The 22,019-nt window shown below is 35.7% G+C and overlaps 1 protein-coding gene across 1 annotated transcript in view; it reads right to left on the bottom strand.

Moving 5' to 3' along the window:
- The window catches only part of LOC148583900 (putative LRR receptor-like serine/threonine-protein kinase At1g56130), a 38,434-nt gene that overhangs the window by 1,630 nt on the left and 14,785 nt on the right, over positions 1-22,019 (bottom strand). The window contains exons 6-22 of the mRNA XM_088510696.1: positions 20,754-20,825; positions 20,558-20,629; positions 20,363-20,434; positions 20,103-20,174; positions 19,914-19,985; positions 19,727-19,798; positions 19,578-19,649; positions 19,313-19,378; positions 15,627-15,692; positions 8,353-8,397; positions 7,180-7,241; positions 4,536-4,918; positions 4,202-4,397; positions 3,940-4,101; positions 2,731-2,849; positions 2,384-2,594; positions 616-847 (exon numbers count right to left, since the gene is read on the bottom strand). Of these exons, the coding sequence (XP_088366822.1) occupies positions 616-847; positions 2,384-2,594; positions 2,731-2,849; positions 3,940-4,101; positions 4,202-4,397; positions 4,536-4,918; positions 7,180-7,241; positions 8,353-8,397; positions 15,627-15,692; positions 19,313-19,378; positions 19,578-19,649; positions 19,727-19,798; positions 19,914-19,985; positions 20,103-20,174; positions 20,363-20,434; positions 20,558-20,629; positions 20,754-20,825 (2,046 nt within the window). The remainder of the gene's footprint in view (positions 1-615; positions 848-2,383; positions 2,595-2,730; positions 2,850-3,939; positions 4,102-4,201; positions 4,398-4,535; positions 4,919-7,179; positions 7,242-8,352; positions 8,398-15,626; positions 15,693-19,312; positions 19,379-19,577; positions 19,650-19,726; positions 19,799-19,913; positions 19,986-20,102; positions 20,175-20,362; positions 20,435-20,557; positions 20,630-20,753; positions 20,826-22,019) is intronic.

Here is a 22,019-nt window from a genome sequence, read left to right as displayed (position 1 = left end):
TTGAACTTTCATCGCTTTTGCAATCTCCCCTCCAAAGTTCAAAAACTCTCAATTTCATGTATCAAACTTTAAAAAATTTGAAATTTCACCCCTCTGTTAAAATTTTCTATTAAATCCTAATGAAGGGGTGAGAAAATCCTAAACACCCCTGTATTCTCCCCAACTTTTTTTCAATTTTCTTAAAAAAAAAAAGTAATTTAAGGATAATTTTGTAATTTCATAAAGTTTAAGGGGTATAATGGTAATTTCACCCATTGACCATCTAATTTAATCCCAAAACCTAACGAGAGGCGTGAGATTGCAAATTTTTTAAATTTCAATACACTAAATTGAGAGTTTTTGAACTTTTTTTTTTTTAGAGGGGTGGGGGGAGAAAAGATTGCGAAAGAGATGAAAGTTCAGGGACCTATGTGGACCATCCCAATGTGGTGGTGAAAGGGAAGGCCCCAATTAGTAGAAAAAGGACTCCCAACCCCTTGGGGTTATCCTGCACTAAAGAAGTAGAAAAAGAAATGAAAAATAGTGATAATTTCATTCTTCGTCACCAAACAATACGATCTAAATAAAAACATTAAGAAGAATAGTTCAAGAAAATGGTTGAAAGAGCTAGCTTACATGGTCCCAGCTACTCGAGTGCTGATGTGTGTTTTCTTATCATCGTATAGCTTTGCCAATCCAAAATCTGAAATTTTCGGGCACAGTTCTGCATCAATTAAAATATTACTAGCTTTGACATCTCGATGTACAATTCTCGGCCTTGACTCCTCATGAAGATAAGCTAGCCCTCTTGCAGTTCCTAAGCATATGCTAAATCGGGTTGGCCAATCAAGATGCAAGCTATTGTTTCCTGCACAAATAGTGGCTCTCATCTGATAAAAATTAAATAGTTGCAATGTGGTCAATCATTTCTAGCCAAGAATAACTTGGGGTGTAAAAAACATTGTTAATAATGGCATCTTGTAAACACTAAATCACTAAAACAGAGGATTATTATCATTTGAGAGTTGAACTACAAATCATGTGCAAATTCTCCAGATCCTACAAAAGAACTTGGGATACTTTTAGAAGTTGTGAATAACCCCAAGATGTAGGCTTTGAATGGTAGATATATAGAAATCCATAAAACTATAATCAGACAATCAACAAAGAAACGGATTAGATATAAATGATTCAGACATTGACCTGCATCCTCATACAAAGTGTTAAGTCTCAACATCATATTAGTATATACTTTCGACAAAACACTGGTAAAAAATAGGTTTAAGTCTAAAGTCAAGGGATTCATGTAATACTCCATTGAAGAACTTTTGCGCAAGTTCATGAAGACATCGGCATACTTGAATTGATCTCAAACAACTTACAACAGTGACTTAGAAACTCCAGAATTCAACCTTAGGAGGGCATATTGGACCACTCAAGACCTAGGGTTAAAGCATTGTGAGTTGGCTACAAATGGTGTTAGTTTTTATTTAAAAAGAATTGATTTTTACAAAACTATTCAATAGCATCCATAGTTTTCTAACGTTTATTTAAGAAGTGATATCATTTTGAGTTGGACTAGGTCTCATGGTTTTTCCCTAGTTGAGTTTTTCATGTAAAAAAAACCCCCATGTTTCAGATGTGTGATGCCCTTTATGCAGTTGATTGTTGTAACTACAAATATTAATAGCACAATGGATTTGCAATTCTCATTCACAACTATTTAAGTGCATGTTATACGTGTAATGGTCAATCTTGTTCAATTCTGCAGCATATTATTATTGATTAATAAGCACTTGAGATCCATTTCATTTACAAAAAAATTGCACAAAAATTGGTATATAAACCAATTAGTTGGACTTTTGACAAAGGTATAAAAATCCATTATGGATTATGGATACCACAACATGGCTCTCAAGATGTTCAAACCCTAGCAGTAAAAACCTAGACAACTCATTGTCTCTCTAAAGGTCTAGTAAGGAACTCTACAACATCCTCTTGAAATAAACCGAAAACCTAACCTGAATGAAATGAATCAAACGGTATAAAGTTTGGTATGTCAATGGCTTCTTCCCTATGGCCCCCGCTAGTTATGAGGTTTATGCATCACAAATAGGACTTAATGCAAAGGTACTATTGCAACGATGGGTCATAACATTGAATAATTTGTGACAAGATCTGATAACATGAACTTCTGTCGTCTTTTCTTACAAACAAACTACGAGAAGAGAATTTTTGAAATTTAACTACGCAATATAAGTAAAATCCTCTGTTCTTTCCTTTTTTCTTTTCTCTTAAGAAACAATTGTACGCTAAAAATGTTAGTAATATGCGATACTTTAATAAGCAAAAAGAATTCTGTTCCTCTGGTTATTATGTATGACATGGTTATTTAGAATTATACCAAAGAGTGCTTGATCAAGGCTTTTGTTCTCAAGATATTCATAAACCAGGAGACGTCTATCTCCTTCGATGCAGCATCCATACAGAGTCACAAGATTGCGATGTTGTACTGCAGATATGGTAGCAATCTCGGTTATAAATTGACTCTTCCCTTGGTGAGATGCTACTGAAAGTTGCTTCACTGCCACTACCCTCCCATCAGAAAGCGTACCCTATAACATAGCACAATTAAGAAACATAAGACAGAAGCCCTCTTGGGTGAGATCTAAATGTTGGAATCACCTATTTTTATTTTTGAAATGTTATGTCATCATGTATAATGTGGTTATGTAGTAAGATGAAGTTCACCTTGTAAACAGGTCCAAACCCCCCTTCTCCTAGCTTGTTTGAAGGAATAAAGTCTTCTGTGGCAGATCTCAACTCAGCATAACTAAAAGTATTTGGTCTAGGGCCAATGCCAAGAAGCTCTGCAAAGTCAAGCAAGGATATACGTTCTAGAATAAAGTACATAAAATGATACTTGTATCAATCATGAGGATTTTAAGGCATATATGTGGTTCATCAATGATTGGTACATAGATCATGTACATTAAAGTGTTATTTTTTAGGATGAATAAATCTTATTAAAAGACTTATTAAAAGAAAATTAAAGAGAAAACAGAAACAGCACAGCCACACATGAAGCCCCTAAGCCCTAACCTGAACTCTCACTCGGTGGGGCGACAACTCAACCAGCCAAAGAAACTACAAGGGTCAAACAGCACAAAGGAAAACTACCACTCTAAGAAAACAATCAGCCAAGCACAAACATCAACTAATAACATTCTCAGAAAAACCCTGAACCAATCAGCTGTCTATAAGAAAGGGAAGGCTGGATCCCAAACAAAGAATTTATCCTCGATCTAACCCAGAAAAGGATGTTCGAGAGCACATTGACTACATTTCTAGTTTCCACATAAGATTCTGGTGTTTCTCTCACTCCATATTGCGTCCACAGCAGCCAAAAATATCAACTTGGCAACAAGGCATAGAAGATAATTTTGTTAAATTACCAATTATATTAAAAGCTTAAACTCATAAGAAGGGGTGAATTTAATAATTTAATTAATATTTAAACACTTTAACTCACATGTGGGTTCAATCTCCCCTTAATAAGTGAGACTGAACAAGTATAATATTTAATTGAAATGGGAAGTGAATGACGAAGACAAGGTTCTAAATTAGAACATTTGCTCTGATATCATGTTAAATCACCAATTATCCTAACGACTTAAGTTGATAGGAATGAGTGAATTTAATCATTTAATTAATATTCTAACAAATTCTCTTGAAACTTCTAACCATCCACTGGGTAGTTTCTTCCTAGCTTCTAATAAACCAAAGGAGGTTGCACTTATCACAAAGTACCAAATTTTACCAGGGAACAGGGTACAAGAAGAACAAATGGTCAAGATTTTCCTCCCCCATATTACAAAGAATGCGCCCAGTACACTGAGAAATGCGATGGGGAGCTAGATGTTCCTAGGCTTTCTGTGAAAGAAACTACTATGCTCTTACCTTCCTCATCACTGCTGCCTGATTTTCTTTTCTGAAAACAAATTGCAAATATCAGTATCAAGCTCACAACTCCCACAGGGACTGCAATGCCAATAATCAATCCTGTCCTGCTCTTCCCTTTTGGTGTACTTGGTGGAATCCCACTAACAGTTGGCCGGAAATCTGAGCAATAAAAGTTAGTTGATGAGCGGTAGCAGTTGACAGTAAATAAGTAAATTATACATTCTGATACATAAAGATCTGCAACTATCATGTACATTACCTGAAACAACATGGAGGGCTGAAATCATTGGCCCATAGTCACCTTGCTTTGGTGTGCAGCAGGTCCCCTTACCAGCCCAAAACAAATGAATTTCGAGGTAGTTCTCAGACACAGTAGCATTGAAAACCTTTTGGATTGCTTTCCCAACACCACCTGCCTCCTTTGATATGTCGAAGTCCTTTTTTTGAAGACTCCCCTATAGAACCAGTAGAGAGGAGCAAAATTGGTATATTCTATTCTAAGAATAATTTGCAGAAACTTTTATTTGAAGAAATATTTTAGAGTTTCTACTTCAATATTGAATAGTTTAGAGTTTCGTTTATACTGTTCTTACCTGAATATAGATATCAAATACACGCCTTCCTAGACTCTCCCAATTTTGTGTGATTCGATCTTTAAAGACTGTTTCTGCAAATAGCATGTTTACAGTGTAATTTCCATTCTCAAGACCCAGGCCATAGTATCTAAGTGATCCAGGTGATATTCTCGATGTCTGGAAAAGCTCCGGGGTGTTCGTCCCAGTTACTTGTGCCAAGGAATTTCTCACATATGATGGACTTTCGCCGTTAAAAAACAACCCCACATTACTCACTGCCCATTTGTTTAAACTGGTGACATTGAATGATGCTGCACCAAGAGATGTGTTTTCTGCCTCATACACTATGCCATCGGCAGATCTCTTCATTGGGCCACCGCATTTGATTGAGAAGTTCGCGTCTGTAAGATTCAATATGAAAGCATTTGTGTTTATCTATACATAGGTAAACCAAGGTGGACTGACACTCTGAGAAATAAAAAATGTCAAATTCTGGTCTAACAAAAATGTGTAATAGAAAGACTGAAACTTCTTAATCCTATTCATCCAAAAAATAAAAGGAACTTCTTAATCCTACAAATCAATCATATGAAAAAGTGATGAGAGCCACCACAATCCATTTCTAATATAAATGTTTTTCTTTGTCTATATTGTGTTATAAAGCATGCCCTACTTGCATCTAGGTGCTCATAGTGAATATATTATCATCATATATATATATATATATATATATATATATATATATATAGAGCTGAGTTTCTTCTTAGAATGGCCTAGAATTGTTTCTTTTACATTATATATACAAAGGATGGTCGAAAGAGAAATCTCTATTTGACAAGACTTCTTCCTATACTTTTTGAATTGTATTAGAACCGGGAAAAGTATAGAGAAAAAAGATATTTCTTTTCTATTATATTAGAATTTTTCATTTTTCTGTTTTTTGTCCTTATTTCCTATGGTTCTGTTCTTTTGTTTTCGTTTTTTGTCTTTAATTATTTTTTGTTCTAATTTATATATTACTGTTTAATTCAATTTTTTTTTTTTTTTTTTTTAATTTTTAGTTTCCATTGTTGTTGATTGAGTAGTTTGTTTGTTTTTTTTTTTTTTTTTTTTTGTGTAATGCACATTGTTTACGTGTTTACTCGATGGGTGACATTGGCTTTCAAGGTTTCGTTGAAACTGCGAAAAGTGTATAGAAAAAGATAGTTATTTTCCATTATAGTAGTATTTTTCATTTTCTGTTTTTTTATCTTTATTTTATGTGGTTTTGTTCTTATGCTTCCATTTTTTGTCCTTATTTTCTATTCTAATTTATATAATATTTTTTATTCAAATTGATTATTTTTTCTTTTTAAATTTTACTCTATATTTAGGGAAATGATAGTGAGAGAGAGTTTCTTATCGTTTATTTTGATACGAGGTATGATGATTTTTTTAGTTTACGCTATTGTTCATTGAGTTATTTATTTATTTATTTTTCCAACCATCCTTCACATATATAACATAAAAGAAACTTTTTCCCACTACCAACATTCTTTTGTTTACCAAGAAAGCTAACTGGAATTGGATATCAACATTCTCATGCTTTTGAGCACCATTTTTTTTTTTTTTTTTAACTTTGTCAATGAGAAAGTTTAACTGCTAAAAAACAAAGGCTTTCCAGTAGAAGTCTTTGTTGAGTGATACTATGTTCTTTTGATAGTTAGGAATATTTGCAACACTCATTTAGATACTTATAAGATTGTTAAAATTGGAATTTTATATCGAGTATTGTTGAAAAGTTGTCCTGAATGGTTATATAGCCAAAGTGTATGGTTTCAAGGTAACAGAATGTTAGTAGAAGAAGTAGTTTAGTCATTTTCTAACAGTTCATGCCAGATTTTTCTATTCATGTCTTTGTTTTTGGGTGCTCCAATATTCCTACCATGTTTTTCTCTCTTTCTTTTTAAAACATAAAAATACCTTCTTTCTTTTGTTAATAAAATGAGTAAGCTAACTGGATCAGGTATCAACATTCTCATTTTTTTTAGCACACTTCTATTTTTGTCGGTCTAATAGAACTATTTCTTAAAAAATTAGTTGATGAGAAGAAATTGGTGAAAGACAAAGGTTTACCATATTAGTATTAATATTCAAAAGAAAAGTATTTTTCAATGGAGGAAAAGTGGTATTATTGTTGGGATATGATAGATTGTGGTTGGTTGGGTTTTGTGACTTTGTTCATTTTCTATTATTGATTAATCTAGGTTTTCATTTTGATAATTTTTTCCTTTATAGGTCCTTTCGTTTTGAACTACATCTATGGGAACAAATATTTAACGTGTTTCAATTTATAAGGATTAAACTTTATGAATTTCTAAACTTATTTGATATGGGGGTTTATGGTGTTAAGTAAAGAAAAATGGTTCAAAATGATGTTATGAAAATTTTCACTTTTAATAGTCAATTAGTTAATTGAGTGAAGAAAAGAAAATTGGTTACAGATAATCTTTTAAAGACTTTTTGAATAAATTTTAATGAGAAAAACCCGAGTATAGTGCGGGTTATAAACTAGTGTATATAATAATCCAAAAAATGGGAAAGAAAATTATAGCAGACATCACGAGTTGGTATTTGTTAAATGACCCAATCTAAAAATTAACTTTAGAACAAAACAGCTTACAGAGTGGAGAATTCCTATTGCACGGAAAGTTCCTCTGTAGACAATCCAATCCTTGAAAATTACTGCAAGCACAGAGAATTATAATTGCGCTCAATCTAGACTGAAATGCCAATTCTCTTTTCTTTTCTTTTCTTTTTTTTTTTTCTTTTTTATTTTATTTTATTTTATTTTAAGGAATCTCACCAGAAGTAAAAATTGCAGTTACTTTGTGTAGCTTCTGTTCTTAAAAGTAGTTTTTATACTTAGATTCACAAAACCAGAAATAAGTGCAGAAATGTGTGACAATGCATGTTTTCAAAATTAATATTCTTAAAGACAGCCTATATCAAAGAACATCATTGTGATGTTTTCTGTTTCCTTCTGTCCCATTCAGGATAGATGAAAGCACAAAAAAAATGTTTTTGAAATCAGTGCAGAAATGTGTTATGACACACCAGGTATAACCTAAACCTAAACTACTAAAAATCTTCATCTTGTTTTGTTTTGAGAAAACACCCGAAAACAGGTTCCCTTCTCAATCCTATTGTTTTTTTGGGGGGTAAATAATCATTCATATAGTTTTTTTTTATAAGTACTGTGTATAAATCAAAAGCACAAAGGGGCGCAACCCAATTACACGGAGAGTATAAAAAGAGAGCGCCTAGATAGAAGAAGAGAAGAGAAAGAGAAAATCAGATAAACTTATTACTAACGGAGCTAACCAAGCGGCCGTCCAAGTGAAAAGAGTAAAGAAGAAAAAGTGGATAAGCTCCTCTAAAGTCCTGGTGGAATCTTTACTTCTTTACTCTTGGACAGCCGCTTAGATAAAAGTGGATTGACTCATCTTTTCTTCTTTACTCTTTACTCTTGGACGGACGCTTGGCTAGCTCCTTTAGTGATTAGTTTCTCTGACTTTCTATTTCATTTCTCTCCCTCTTAAGCGCTCTCTTTTTATACTTCCCGTGTATGTGGGTTGCGCCCCTCTGCGCTTTTTTATATCATTATTACTTATCAAAAAAAAAAAAAAGTCCTAGTGGAATCTTCAAAGCATCTGGCATTTCTTTCCCTCCATAAGCACCACATAAGATATAAAGGAATCATCTTCCACACTACCGCACTTCGGGATCGTCACTCATATAGTTAGTAACGGTTTTGTTAAGAATGGATAAGAGATACCATAACTCAATTACTAACCTTCTGTTTGAGCTATCAAAAGTAAAATTGTTGGCCACTAAATTCCTGCACAATTCCATGAAAGGATAACAGATCAATGTCTAAGAATAATTCTTAAAGATGCAAGGAGCAATAAGTTGATTAGGGTGCATTTCTTAGAATTAGTACTCTAAAAACCAATCTTAAATTTGACATTATTTCAGTAAAACCATTTTATTTAGAGAGTATGAAAAATTTTTTTTTAAGCAGTTATAATTCATGAGATGAATTGCTACCCTCAAGTTATATTGTACATGATTAAGGTGCATTGAATGTGACTCACACATAGAAGATCTAAATTGCAAATTCCTTGTAAAATTGTGTTCATAGTCAATTGTTAAAGATAGTGACTCATATTCACAACGAGTGTGACATTATTTCCTAGGTTAAATGGAACTTATAGCATGGTAAGGGTATATGGGAAATTTAAATATACCGGGTTAGGGTTTTAATTGGTAACCGTATGTATATGTTGTAACCCTATTTTTTTTTATCTATATAATATAATGAAAAAGCTGCTTGCTCCCGTCCAGTGGATGTAAGCACAATGCTAAACCAAGTAAATTCTGTGTGCAGCTCCCTTTATCTTTTTCTTTATTTTTCACTGGCTTCAACATCAATAATAAAATTGACCATTTTGATAAGGCTATTTAATACATTAACAACTATATGATTGAACGGCTCGTCTTTGTCATTGAAGTAGAGACTTGTAGTCAATATATTAGTACATTTGAAATGTATTGAACTTATTGTAGTTTGCAAAAACAGTTTAGACACAAAAATTGAGGCACGTTACTCTCTCCTCGTTATGCAGCCTACCACACATCTTATTATAGAGGGTTAGAGAAATATCACAATGACCAAAATACCCCTAAACCCTAATGACTCATAAACCCTAATAACTCTTCTAATACTCCCCCTCAAGATGGAGCATATATATCATATAAATCCAGCTTGGAAGAAACAAACAAACGAAAAACACCTAAAAAAACAAACTCTCACACTCCCTCTCAAGCTGGAATAGCTTGGAGCACACAATACAAAGACTGATAAAAATAAAAATAACACGCAAATTTGCTAAAATCTTCAACACTGGTCGAAAACTTGCCGAAAACTGCAACGAGCGGTCGAATCTCCCAAAAAAACATCATGGTTGATAAGGATCTCGCTAGAAAACAACAAGGACCAGTCATAACCCACCGCAAAACACCAAGGCCAGTCGGATCTCGCCGCAAAACACCAAGAGGAGATTGGATCTCACCACAAAACACCAAGGTCGGTCGGATCTCAATAACAAACTTCCTACCAGTAGCAACCAAACAGAGATTTGCTTCTCCAACCAACTTGTCGGAACCATGCCGGAGATGACCAGAACTCCCCGGAAACGTACCGGAGACCAACAGAACTTGGTGGAAACACCTTAGAACACCACAGAAGTCTCTACAGAACTCAAAATCCACCGGAAAGACCACGCCAACCACCAGAGTAGCCACGAAAACCACTGCAATTACCAGATTTTGCCTGCGAAGCCACCAAGCACCACAAAAACCTTCGAAGACAACAAAATATGGTAGCCATAGACCCAACCAATGACCACAAACCAACATTCCAGCCACCTTTGACGTAGCTGACCACCATAGAGACTACCGGATATCACACAACAAACACAAAGCAACTTTTCAATGACAACCCAATCTACCACCGTGAAAATGTGGCAAACTTTTTTTTTTTCTCTCATTGGAGATCACACAACGAATAGCCCTTTTATAGCTCTATCAGGGCAAAGCCCGTTTGGGCATATAATGCCCACATGGGCGGTGCTGCCATCAGAGGGAAACTCACCAATAATAGGACGAGAGATTGAACCAAAAGAAAAAGAGCGGAAACTAAGAATACAAAAAAAGGGCCAAAGATCTAAACCCTAAGGCTCTGATACCATGAAGAAAATAACAATCAAATGAAAAAATAAAATAAGAGCGGAAACAAAATAAAATAGAGACATGATTTTTACGTGGTTCGGTCTATGACCTATGTCCACAGATAAAGCCCTAAGGTTACATTTGCTCTTATTTCACTTGATGATTTTACAATACAAAGGGTCCCTATTTACAGGGAGTTGAAGAGTTTACAATCAATGACAATAAAATCATATATTGTAATATATTCTAACAAGAGGCATTTTTTGATGTTTTACCACAAAACTTGCCTCCTGGGATCCCTCCCATGAGGGCTATTCAGTACCATACTGATTTAGTGTCAAGAGCCAGCTTGTCTAATAAAGCCCATTATAGGTTAGGTCCTAAAGAGCATGACGAGCTCAATAGGTAAGTGATGGAGTTGTTGGAGATGGGTTATGTGTGTGAAAGTATGCGTCCTTGTGCTATACCAGCATTAGTAGTTCCTAAAAGTGACAGAAGTTGAAGAATGTGCATTGACAGTAGAACTATCAATAAGATCACTGTCAAATATAGATTTCCCATTCCTCATTTGGATGACATGTTGGGCCAACTTTTTGGTGCTAAAATTTTCTCCAAGATCGATTGTACGAGCAGTTATCACCAAATAAGGATTCGACCGGGTGATGAATGGAAGACAACTTTCAAAACATGTGAGGGATTATATGAGTGGCTATTATGCCATTTGGGTTGTCAAATGCGCAAAGCACTGGGCGATAAATCATGTTTCGAAACCTTATATACGCAAATTCGTGGTGCTGTACTTTGATGATATACTTCTGTATAGTCATTCAATTGAGCAGCACCAGCAACATTTACAAGCTGTTTTGACTACTTTGGGAGAATAGAAACTGTTTATTAATTTGAAGAAATGCAGCTTTAAGACAGCAAGTTTTGTTATTGGGGTATAAAGTCTCTTCTCAAGGAATTCGGGTGGATCAATCAAAGGTGCAGGCTATTCTAGATTGGCCAACTTCTACAAACATTCATCAGGTACGCAGTTTTTATGGTTCAGCTTCTTTCTATCGGCGTTTCATTCGGGACTGTTATAGTTTGTATGAACGGTTTAGACACAAAAGGTGGAGGCTATTCAACTTATTCTTTAGTAGCCTACCACACATATTATTATATAGGGTTAAAATATTAAATGACCAAAATATCCCCAAACCCTAATGACTCACTCACAAACCCTTATAACTCTTCTAACACTCCCCCTCGAGCTGAAGCATATATATCATATAAGTCCAGCTTGGAAGAAACAAGCAAACGAAAAACAAATAGAAAAACATACTCTAAAACTCCCTCTCAAGCTGGAATAGCTTGAAGCACACATTACAAAGACTAATAAAATTAAAAATAATAAGAAAATATGCTAACAAACTTCAACTTCGGTCAAAAACTCATCGGAAACTGCAACAGGCGGTCGGATCTACACCAAGGCCGATAGGATCTAGTCGAAAAACAACAAGGACTAGTCGGAACCTATTGCAAAACATCAAGGCCGATCGGAGCTCGCCGCAAAACACCAAGGCCGGTAGAATCTCGCCAGACAACAACAACCGGTTGGAAACCACTGCAAAACACCAAGGTCGGTCGGATCTCGACACAAAACACCGACGGTTGTTCAGATCTCACCGCAAAACACCAAGGCCGGTAGAATCTCGCTGGACAACAACAACCCGTCGGAATCACAGCAAAACACCAAGGCCAGTCGGATCTCGACAACTAACAACGATCACATTTCACGTGATCAACCAACGAGTCTCACCGGAACTACTACTACTGAAAAAAATTTAAATTTAAATTTTTTTTTTTTTTTTTTTTTTTTTAAAAAAGACCATTGCCAAAGATAGGCAGACCACGCCAAAAATACCAAAAACAGAAGCAAAACCAAACAAAAACCTTCATTGGAGGCTCACCGGAGGATCGCTGGAGAGTCACCAGAGCATCGCCGGAGATCGCTGGAACTTAGCTGAAGACAGACATAACACGCCAGCGATAGGCAGACCACGCCGGCAATACCAAAACCAAAAGCTAAACCACACAAGAAACTTCGCCGAAGACCTATTGGAGGCTTGCCGGAAACACGCTGAAACACGCCGGCGTCCGACAGACCTCACTGGCGATACCAACCACGGCTACAGACCCAAGCGACGACCACAAGGCAGTAACTATTAAACATGTCAGCCACCACCACAACACACGCCAGCAACCACCACAGAATATGCCGACCAACCACCACGTCGGCCACCATCACAGAACACCAAAAACAAACAAAATCGTTTTTTCTTTTCTTTTCGCTCGGTTTCCAAGAACAACTCTAAGACTTCATCAAGGCACGGCCAGTGTGGGCACTATGCCCACATGGGCGGTGCTGCCACCAAAAGGAGACTCACTAACAACAACACGAGAAATTCAACCAAAAGAAAAAGAGCGAAAATTAAAAAAACAAACAAAGGGCCAAGGATTTAAACCCTAAGTCTTTGATACCATATTATAGTTTGTATGAACAGTTTAGACACAAAAGGTGGAGGCTATTCAACTTATTCTATAGTATCCTACCACACATATTATTATATAGGGTTAAAATATTACAATGACCAAAATATCCCTAAACCCTAATGACTCACTCACAAACCCTAATAACTCTTCTAACAGGGACTTTAGCTCTTTAGTTGCACCTATTACTTATTGCATGAAGAAGGGGACATTTAAGTGGATTGATGAAGCTGAAGAAAGTTGGCAGACGCACCGGTTCTTTGTCTACCAAACTTTATTAAAGTTTTTGAATTACATAGCAATGCTTCAAAGCATGGTATTGGAGGAGTCCTTAGTCAAGAAGGGAAGCCAGTGGCATTCTTTAGTGAGAAGCTAAGTGGTTCAAGGCTGCGATTTTCAACGTATGATGTGGAGCTCTATGTAGCTGTGCGTGCTATCTACCATAGGAGAGAGTACTTATATCAGCAGAATTTCATTTTATATTTAGATCATGAGGCTATAGAGTATCTGAATGGGTAGTAACATTTGAATCGTAGGCATGGGAAATGGGCAGCTTATTTGCAACAATTCTGTTTTATATTAAAGCATAAATCAGGCGCACAAAACAAGGTGGCTGATGCTTTAAGTAGGTCTCTTTTGTTATCAACTATGTAGGTTCAGGTTGTTGGATTCGATAGCTTCAAAGATCTGTATTCAACTGAACCCTACTTTGGACAGATTTACAAGGAGGTTTCCAATAGCAAAAGCAGGCATATTATTGAATATTCCAGTAAAAATTACTGGAATACTCCCATCTCAAAACTGCATGTTATTGAACAACCCTACTTTGCACCGATCTAGTAAAAATTACATTCCAGTGAATATTCCCATCTCAAAACTGCATGTTATCCACCACCCACACATCCGTGCCACGTGGAATATGTTCAATGGACTATCCCCACACCACATATCATGTTAAAAACTGACATTTGAGCCATCACCTACCTTATATGAAACAAATTTTGAAAACATTTCCCACCCCCCTCTTATAAATTTTCATACTCCCACCCCAAATGACCCCATTACCTCCTTCGAGCACCAAACTCCATGTAGACTATCATATTTGGTCTCTATCACCAATCTCCATAATGTTACTCTCTCCATAGCATACCACCATAACCATTTTCCCAGAAGAGCTCGATTAAATTGAATTAGATTTCAAACTCCCAAACAACCTAAGTTCATCAGAGTACAAATTCTTGACCAATTCACTAAATGAAATTTAAAATCATGCCCAATTCCACCCTAAAATCCCTCTAAAGTTTTTCAAGCCTATTAGTCACTCCCACTAGAATAGGGAAAAGAGAAATAAGTAGGTAAATTGGATAGTGTACTCTTGATCAAAGTCAATCTACCACCAATAGATAAATAAAGTTTTTTCCATCCCGCCAACCGGCCTTCCATTTTTTCAATAATGTCATTCCAAATAGATATAGCCCTATAAGGAGCATCCAATGACAAACCCAAATACTTCATCGGCAACGAAAATACTCTACAACCTCTTGGGCCAACCCATCTAATTTTGCTAAATTAATCTTCAATCCCGAAATAGCTTCAAAATGTAAGAAAATACACGGCAAATGTTGTAGTTTTTTGCAATTTGCATCACAAAAAATCAAAGTATCATCTGCAAACTGTAAATGAGATACTAACAACTCTTCATTGTTCTTCGACCACACTCAAAATCCAGACAAAAGTCCCTTATCCACAGTAGCAACCATCCTCCTAAATGCCTCTACAACACCACAAACAATAGCGGCGATAATGGATCCAAGATCCCCTGTCGCAATCCACAAGAGCTAGAAAAAAGCTAAATGGTGAAACATTAACAAGAATGGAAAACCACACCGTAGTAATACAATGTGCTATCAAATCCCTCCATTTCTCCCCAAATCCACATATGTTCAACAAATAAAGCAAGAACTCACACTTTACATGATCATAAGCCTTCTCCAAATCCAATTTGCACAACACTTGTTACTAATCTCATTAATACACCTAAATCACATATAGCGTAACCCACATTCATCAAATTAATATGCAATTTCCAAATTCTCAAGTAATTCTCATAATTTCCAATTTATGAATTGAAAATGTCATACAAATTTGTTTTTAGGCACTATCCCTAACAATTTGGAGATGCCAAATAAAAATATTAGTCATTATGTGAGTCTCAATCGAAGAAAAACATTAGTTTTTCTTTTCTTCTAGTTAAGATAAAAAGCAATCGATTAGTGATTTTTTTTTAGAAAAAAGAAACTTACGGTTTAATTTTTCTAAACATGCCTATAGCATTAAATTTTGACAACTATAAACCTATATAACATATGAAATTACACATAAGCTAGGCTCCGTTATTGAAAGGCCCCATCATAGTACAAAGGAAAAGTACTTTTAGGTTTCTTAAAAATCCGTATATGCTTTTTTCTTTGGGTACCACCCAATCGAGAGAGAGAGAGAGAGAGAGAGAGAGAGAGATTTAGTCACCAGAAGGAATGCAAGCGTACAAGACAAATAAGGATGTTTGACATAATTACTTGTAAAACATATGATAAGTAGGAATGATAAAGATAATTACACAATACATACACAATTGGTTAGTGTAAATTCTTTAGTTGACTCTTGAATTACATTCTTTCAAGATAGATTAAAACAAGCTAGAAAAGAAGTTCTATATGAGAACCTAAGTGCATGATGTTTTAAACCAAAATGTAAAAGCTAGAAAAAGATGAGGAGAGATGTATAAGAATTTAAAAGACATACAGTTGTAAATTTGAGGTGGTTATCCATGTCGGAAAACTTCCTGATAGTTCATTGTAAGATAAATCTCTGCATGCAAAAGCATGTTAGTGGTAGTAAGTAGGCATATAATGCACCAAAAATTCATAATGAGAAAGAATTTAGAAAGCAAGTAGATCGATCTCATTCTATCACATGGACGAGGTCCTACTGGCTTGCATTTTACTAAGTAGATATACATCCAATTGGTCTTTATAAATAAATTTAACAAGAGATGAATTTATATTGGCACCTAGAATGCTTATTAGTGTCATGTTGCAGGCAATTAAAACATGCCACATGGTTTCTGGACAGACTTTTCTTTTTGTCAAATCATTGGGTAAAGCAACCTTATCATCATGGTTCATACTGCAAAAACTGTAGTCATGCCCAAGACAATCAACATATTTTGAGGATATTCAAATTGCGGATGGGACTAAATGTGTCTCTTATCCTTCTCATTCTCTCTTATATCCTTCTCCACCCCTGTTTGCCTTGCCACTTAAGGTTTTTGGGTGTGTTTGCTATGTTCATAATTTGGGTCTTGGTTATGATAAACTTGACCCTCGTTCTACTAAATGTGACTTCCTTGGTTATTCCACAACTCATAAGGGATATCGTTGTTATAGTCCTGTTCTTCGCCTCTACTTTTCTAGCGCCGATGTCACATTTGTTGAGTCAAATCCCTATTTTCCTATTGAGGCGTCTTTGGGAGAATCTACCCTTGAGCTTGATGTCATGTCTATTTTGCCGCTTGCTCCATATCTCTCTGAGTCTATCTCTCCTCCTCCAGTCTAGTTGCCTCCACGCTCCCTTGCTCCCACCCAGGTTTATACGCGTCAACCATGCCCATCAGCTCTTGCACCTCCACCATCATCCTTCCGGTCTTCAAATCCGATGTCACATGCATCTAAGACCTTGCCCATTGCCCTACGGAAAGGTACATGTTCTTGCACTACTCAACATCCTATTAGTCAGTTTGTATCCACTAGTTCTTTATCTCCTTCCCACTCTTGCTTTATTTCCCATCTTTCTACTGTTTCCACCCCAAAGACAATGCAGGATGCCTTATTTGACTCTGACTGGAGGCAAGCTATGGAATTGGAAATGAAGGCCTTGCATCAAAATGGTTCGTGCGAGCTTGTTCCATTACCACCTACTAAAAAGACTGTTGGTTGCAAATGGGTATATAGGGTTAAGTTTAACCTAATGGTTCAGTTGAACAGTTAAAAGCTTGTTTGGTTGCTTAGGGTTTTACAGAGACATATGGTATTGATTATGATGAGACGTTTTCTCCAGTTGCCAAAATTTCTTCTGTTCGTATTTTTATTTCTTAGGCTGCTAATCTTAATTGGCCCTTATTTCAATTGGATGTCAAAAATGTCTTTTTACATGGGCATTTACATGAGAAAGTTTAAATGGAGCAACCACCTAGGTTTGTTGCATAGGAAGAGTATTAGGGTTGTGTCTATAAGTTAAAAAAGGCTTTGTATGGTCTCAAGCAATCACCACGGGCATGGTTTGGAAAGTTCACTGCTATGGATATGGAGTTTGGTCTTCAGTGACGTCAAACAAATCATTCAGTATTTCACTTGCATACCGGTGCATGCTACATTTTCCTTGTGGTATATGTGGATGACATTGTGATTACCAGTGATGATTCAGGAGACATTGCTCGATTGAAACTATTTTTACAACATAAGTTTCATTCAAAAGATTTGGGAAAACTAAGATATTTTTTGGGGATTGAAGTTGCTAGATCTCGAACACGTATCAATCTATCTCAAAGAAAATATGTACTTGATTGGTTAGAAGAGACAAGTCTTCTGGGTGCTCATCCAGTTGGCATTCCAATGGATCCTAATCAGAAATTAGTAAAGCATGAAGGGGAATTATTTGAAGATCATGGTAGGTATCGTCGTTTAGTTGAAAAGTTGAATTACCTTACTATTACTAGGCCAGACATTTCATATGCAGTTAGTGTTGTTAATCAGTTCTTGGAGGTTCCTAGGGTTTCACATTGGGAAGCTGTTATTCGCGCGGAGAAAAACGTTTAATAGAGAAGCAAAAATAAACCTCTTTACTCAAACTTCCTCACATGTTCTATAATATTTCTTATTATGATAGTTGCATTTTTCTTAACCCTATTATCTAAGCCAACAACATGGCTTTGGCTCACTCATGATTATTATTAGGGAAATTATATCTAAAATCCTTAGGTAAACGCGCTTTTTTTAAAAACTCCCTGGGTATTTTTTTTTGGAAATTTAGTCCCTAGGTAACTCGAAACTACAAGAAAACTCCCTACCGTCAATTTTTGTTAACTTCCGTTAGTCTACTCAAAACTCACCGTTTTATTTGATTAAAATATTATTTTTTTATTAATTTAATTTAAAAAATTTAATTTAATTTAATAAAAAAAATTTTTATTTTTTTTTAATCTTAAAAAAAATTTGAAGGGTGGCCAGGGGTGGCGGTGCCACCCCCCCAAGGGGTGTCTCGCGGCCACCCCATGGGTGGCCTGCGGGCCACCCCTTTCCACCCATGGGGTGGCCGCGAGCCACCCCATGGGTGGAAAGGGGTGGCCGCGAGCCACCCCAAGCCACCCAAGGGGTGGCTCGAGCCACCCCATGGGTGGTTTGGGGTGGCCCGCAGGCCACCCCAAACCACCTGGGGGTGGCCGCAAGCCACCCCAGGGGTGGTTCGCCCACCCCTGGGGTGGCTTGCGGCCACCCCATAGGGGTTGGGGGGTGGCCAGGGGTGGCACCGCCACCCCTGGCCACCCTTCAAAATTTTTTTTTTTTTTTTTAAGATTAAATTTTTTAAATTAAATTAATAAAAAAATAATATTTTAATCAAATAAAACGGTGAGTTTTGAGTAGACTAACGGAAGTTAACAAAAATTGATGGTAGGGAGTTTTCTTGTAGTTTCGAGTTACCCAAGGACTAAATTTCCAAAAAAAAATACCTAGGGAGTTTTTTAAAAAAGCGCGTTTACCTAAGGATTTTAGATATAATTTCCCTTATTATTAAGATTTTTTGCAATTAGACGATGACCCCTTGAGTTGAGACTTATCGTTGGTGGCAGCCTAACTTGTGGATGGATAATAAATAAATTAATATGAGAGATAGTCCATGTGGGTCAGCTATCTCTGCTTTGTGAACTATAATTTTTATCATGTTTGGAAGTTTATTTGGCTATTTTGTTATTTAGTTGTTTGTTTCTATTGGCATTAGATTTTTGAAGTTGTAGACTACTCTAGGTGTCTTGAACCAAGATTTGCTTTAGGGCTGACAAATATTGGAGACGATTTTAGTCGTTGGAATTATGTTGACATTTCTTGTACATTTTATTTGAAGATATATGATTTTGATAGCCTGATAGTCTTGCAAATGTTTATAGAGCTCTAACAAAAATTTTGAAAAGACTTTGTATAGGGTAAATAGTAAATTACCTAAATGAAATAAACTAATATTGAAATATATTGCGGAAAGGTTTCTAATGGGTGAAATTTTGACAAGCCCATTTCGGGATTAGGATGTGACAATTTTAAGCTTGCCTTTTCTTGTAGCCACCTAAAAGAAAATTATAACACAATATGCAGTAATATTACTGGGTGAGAGAGTGCTAATAGATTAAATATAGAATACTCCAAGGCATTAAGACTCACATATTCTGAAGCGCATCACTTTTTTGGCTAGGAAGCGTTCCAGAAAGACTATTGTTTCCAAGAAACCTGACCATAATATTACATCAAAACAGAAAACGGAAAAAAAGAAAAAGGAAACGAAAGCAAAACAATATGAAGTGGAAAAAAGAGTCAGACCAAAAAATCAAATTCTTATAAGTGGACGAGTGAACAATAAAAAAAAAAAAAAGTGGATGAGTGAAGATTTTAAAGCAAGGGAGCAGGAAACAGAGAGTAAGATTTTTACAGGTCTGTAAGAGAACTCATATTGAACAAATCACTAGGTATTTGGCCGGTTAACTTGTTGAAACTCAAATCCCTGCATTTGAAAGAACCAAATAAATGAAAGATAATTCCAATTACAAAATTGACATTTCAGACAGAATTATAACTTACAATTTTTGTAAACTTTGGTATTCTCCAATATCAGAAGGAATATTTCCAGCGATCAGAGCATTTCTCAAATATCTTTGAAGTGAAAAAAGAAAATAGAGTACTTTAGTGGTTAATACAATAAGATTAAACATGAAACTAGACCAAAAAAAAAAGGTACATTTATTGTGTTCGTATTATGCTAACTTACAAGTCTGTTAAGTTCTTCATGCGCCCAATGAAATCAAGGGAAGAGCTCCCATTGTATAAATCACTGATCTGTCTGGACGATTATAGCCAAACATGACTGAAATAAATATTTCTTACAATGTTCTTTTTTGTGTGTGTGTGTGTGTGGGGGGGGGGGGGGGGGTGGGGGGAGAGAGAGAGAGAGACTCACAGAGAATTCAATGAAGTCAACATAGAAAAACTGGATGGTATTGGACCTTCAAAGGAGTTCCCTTGAAATCTCCTACAAAAACAATTGGCTGACTTATTAAGAAGACCAATATCCATCGCAGACACAGTAGTTTGCCTTTGCTTTAATAAAATGCGATAAAATCTAGATAGAAATACAATAAAATATGCCTTATTATCAACAAAACGCATTTGAAGATGGAAATTATGTATATATATATATATATATATAGCATAGCTTACAATTGCGTAAGTCCCGTCCAGTTCCCAATAAACTCAGGTATGTTTCCAGTGAAAGGAGTGTCTGATGCCCAACTGAAATTGGAGAAGCTCACTAATAGTAAGCCAAGCCCCAATAGGGAGAAGGGGGGGAAAAAAAAGAAAAGGGAGGGCAGATTAAAACGTATAGAGGGGGAGTAGAAACACTGTCTTGCTTACAGGATTCGCATTTTTTGAAGGTTAGCAAATGTTGAAGGAATTTCACCACCCACTCCAGAACTGTCTGCATAACTGTTATATTCATAAACCAAAATATCTTTCAAATGATCTATACAGATGCATCGTTTGAAATGTTGACACATGTATAGACATGCTTATACTCGAATAAAACACAAAAAGAAAAATTGGAACTTACAGTTGCTCTAGTTTGACCAAGTTACCAAGTTCTCGAGGGAGTGTTCCAGAGAAATTGTTATTACCAATAGACCTGCATAATACACATCCCACGAGTTTTTGGAATGAAAAATCATTATTGGTTTAATGTATAGTTAATAGTTTTAACTTAACTTTGTACTTGCCAAAAAAAAGTGAAAGGAAGCGAATTCTTATAATTCATTTCTAAGGTATTAAATCAGCTTTTTCTACCATTAGGAAGGTTCTAATAATTAAGATATTTCTCAATGGTAACATGGAAAAATGAAAATCTAAAAAATACATTTAATACACACCATACTCTGAACAACGTTTCTAAGTTTTAGTATAGAATGCACAGCATTAAATTTCTTTTCATGAGATAATTCAATTCTTTAACATTTTATAGTTTGAGGTTTGTTGGTAGTCATCACTGTAATCAGTGAAGATTATCTGTATCAGCATAAATTTGTTTTAGTCTAACGTATTGAACTGACCAAGAAAGAGAAAAAAATAAAAAATTGTGTAGGTTAAACGGCTCAAGCATCCTCATGGTTTTAAATGCATTGCTTCTAATATTTCATTAACTTGTCCATTAACCCCCTCAACAAATTTGATTCAACTAGATCTTTTGGATAAACCTAATAGAGTCCTAGTCGGGTATGTCAAATGGGAAATGGTATTAATTAATAATTACTTAGCAAGCAAAATAGCAAAAGTGAACTTTCCTTTCAGGAATAGAAGCAACAACAAAAAATTCATCATGGAACGATTCAAGAGGGCCATCAAGTAGTTTATCCACATTAAGGGTAGCAGAGGCAATTTTGTCAAACTTGTTTTTTTTTTTTAATCATTTGGTAAATGAGTCTAATTCACATGAACAAGACCTTTCTCTCCGAAGCAAACTCCATTCTAGCAGTAGGAATCCTATTAACAAAATCTGGTTGTAATATTGTCACCAAGCTGCAGCATCACGATTTCATTACCAATATGTACTGCATGTCGCTCATGCTTAAGAGGACAATGAACAAAAAGTGATCATATTTCTGATTGAAAAATTATCTTAAATCAGAACATTATTATAATTCACATTATCTACAACATATTTGCAGTCTCTACTCAAACATGGCTAAAATTCAGTTCAAATAGACTTTTTATTATTATTAATAAGTGATTATATTAAGGAAAAAACCAGAGCTATGCAAAAGCACAGTGGCATATCTCAGACTAAGCATCACAGAAACTCCCAAGCTGAGAATGAGACAAACAT

The sequence above is a fragment of the Corylus avellana genome, chromosome 9, assembly GCF_965113065.1.
Source record: "Corylus avellana chromosome 9, dhCorAvel1.hap1.2, whole genome shotgun sequence".
NCBI classification, from domain to species: Eukaryota; Viridiplantae; Streptophyta; class Magnoliopsida; order Fagales; family Betulaceae; genus Corylus; species Corylus avellana.
Note: the sequence above shows the minus strand (reverse complement) of the source record. Positions and strands in the feature narration are given on the sequence as shown.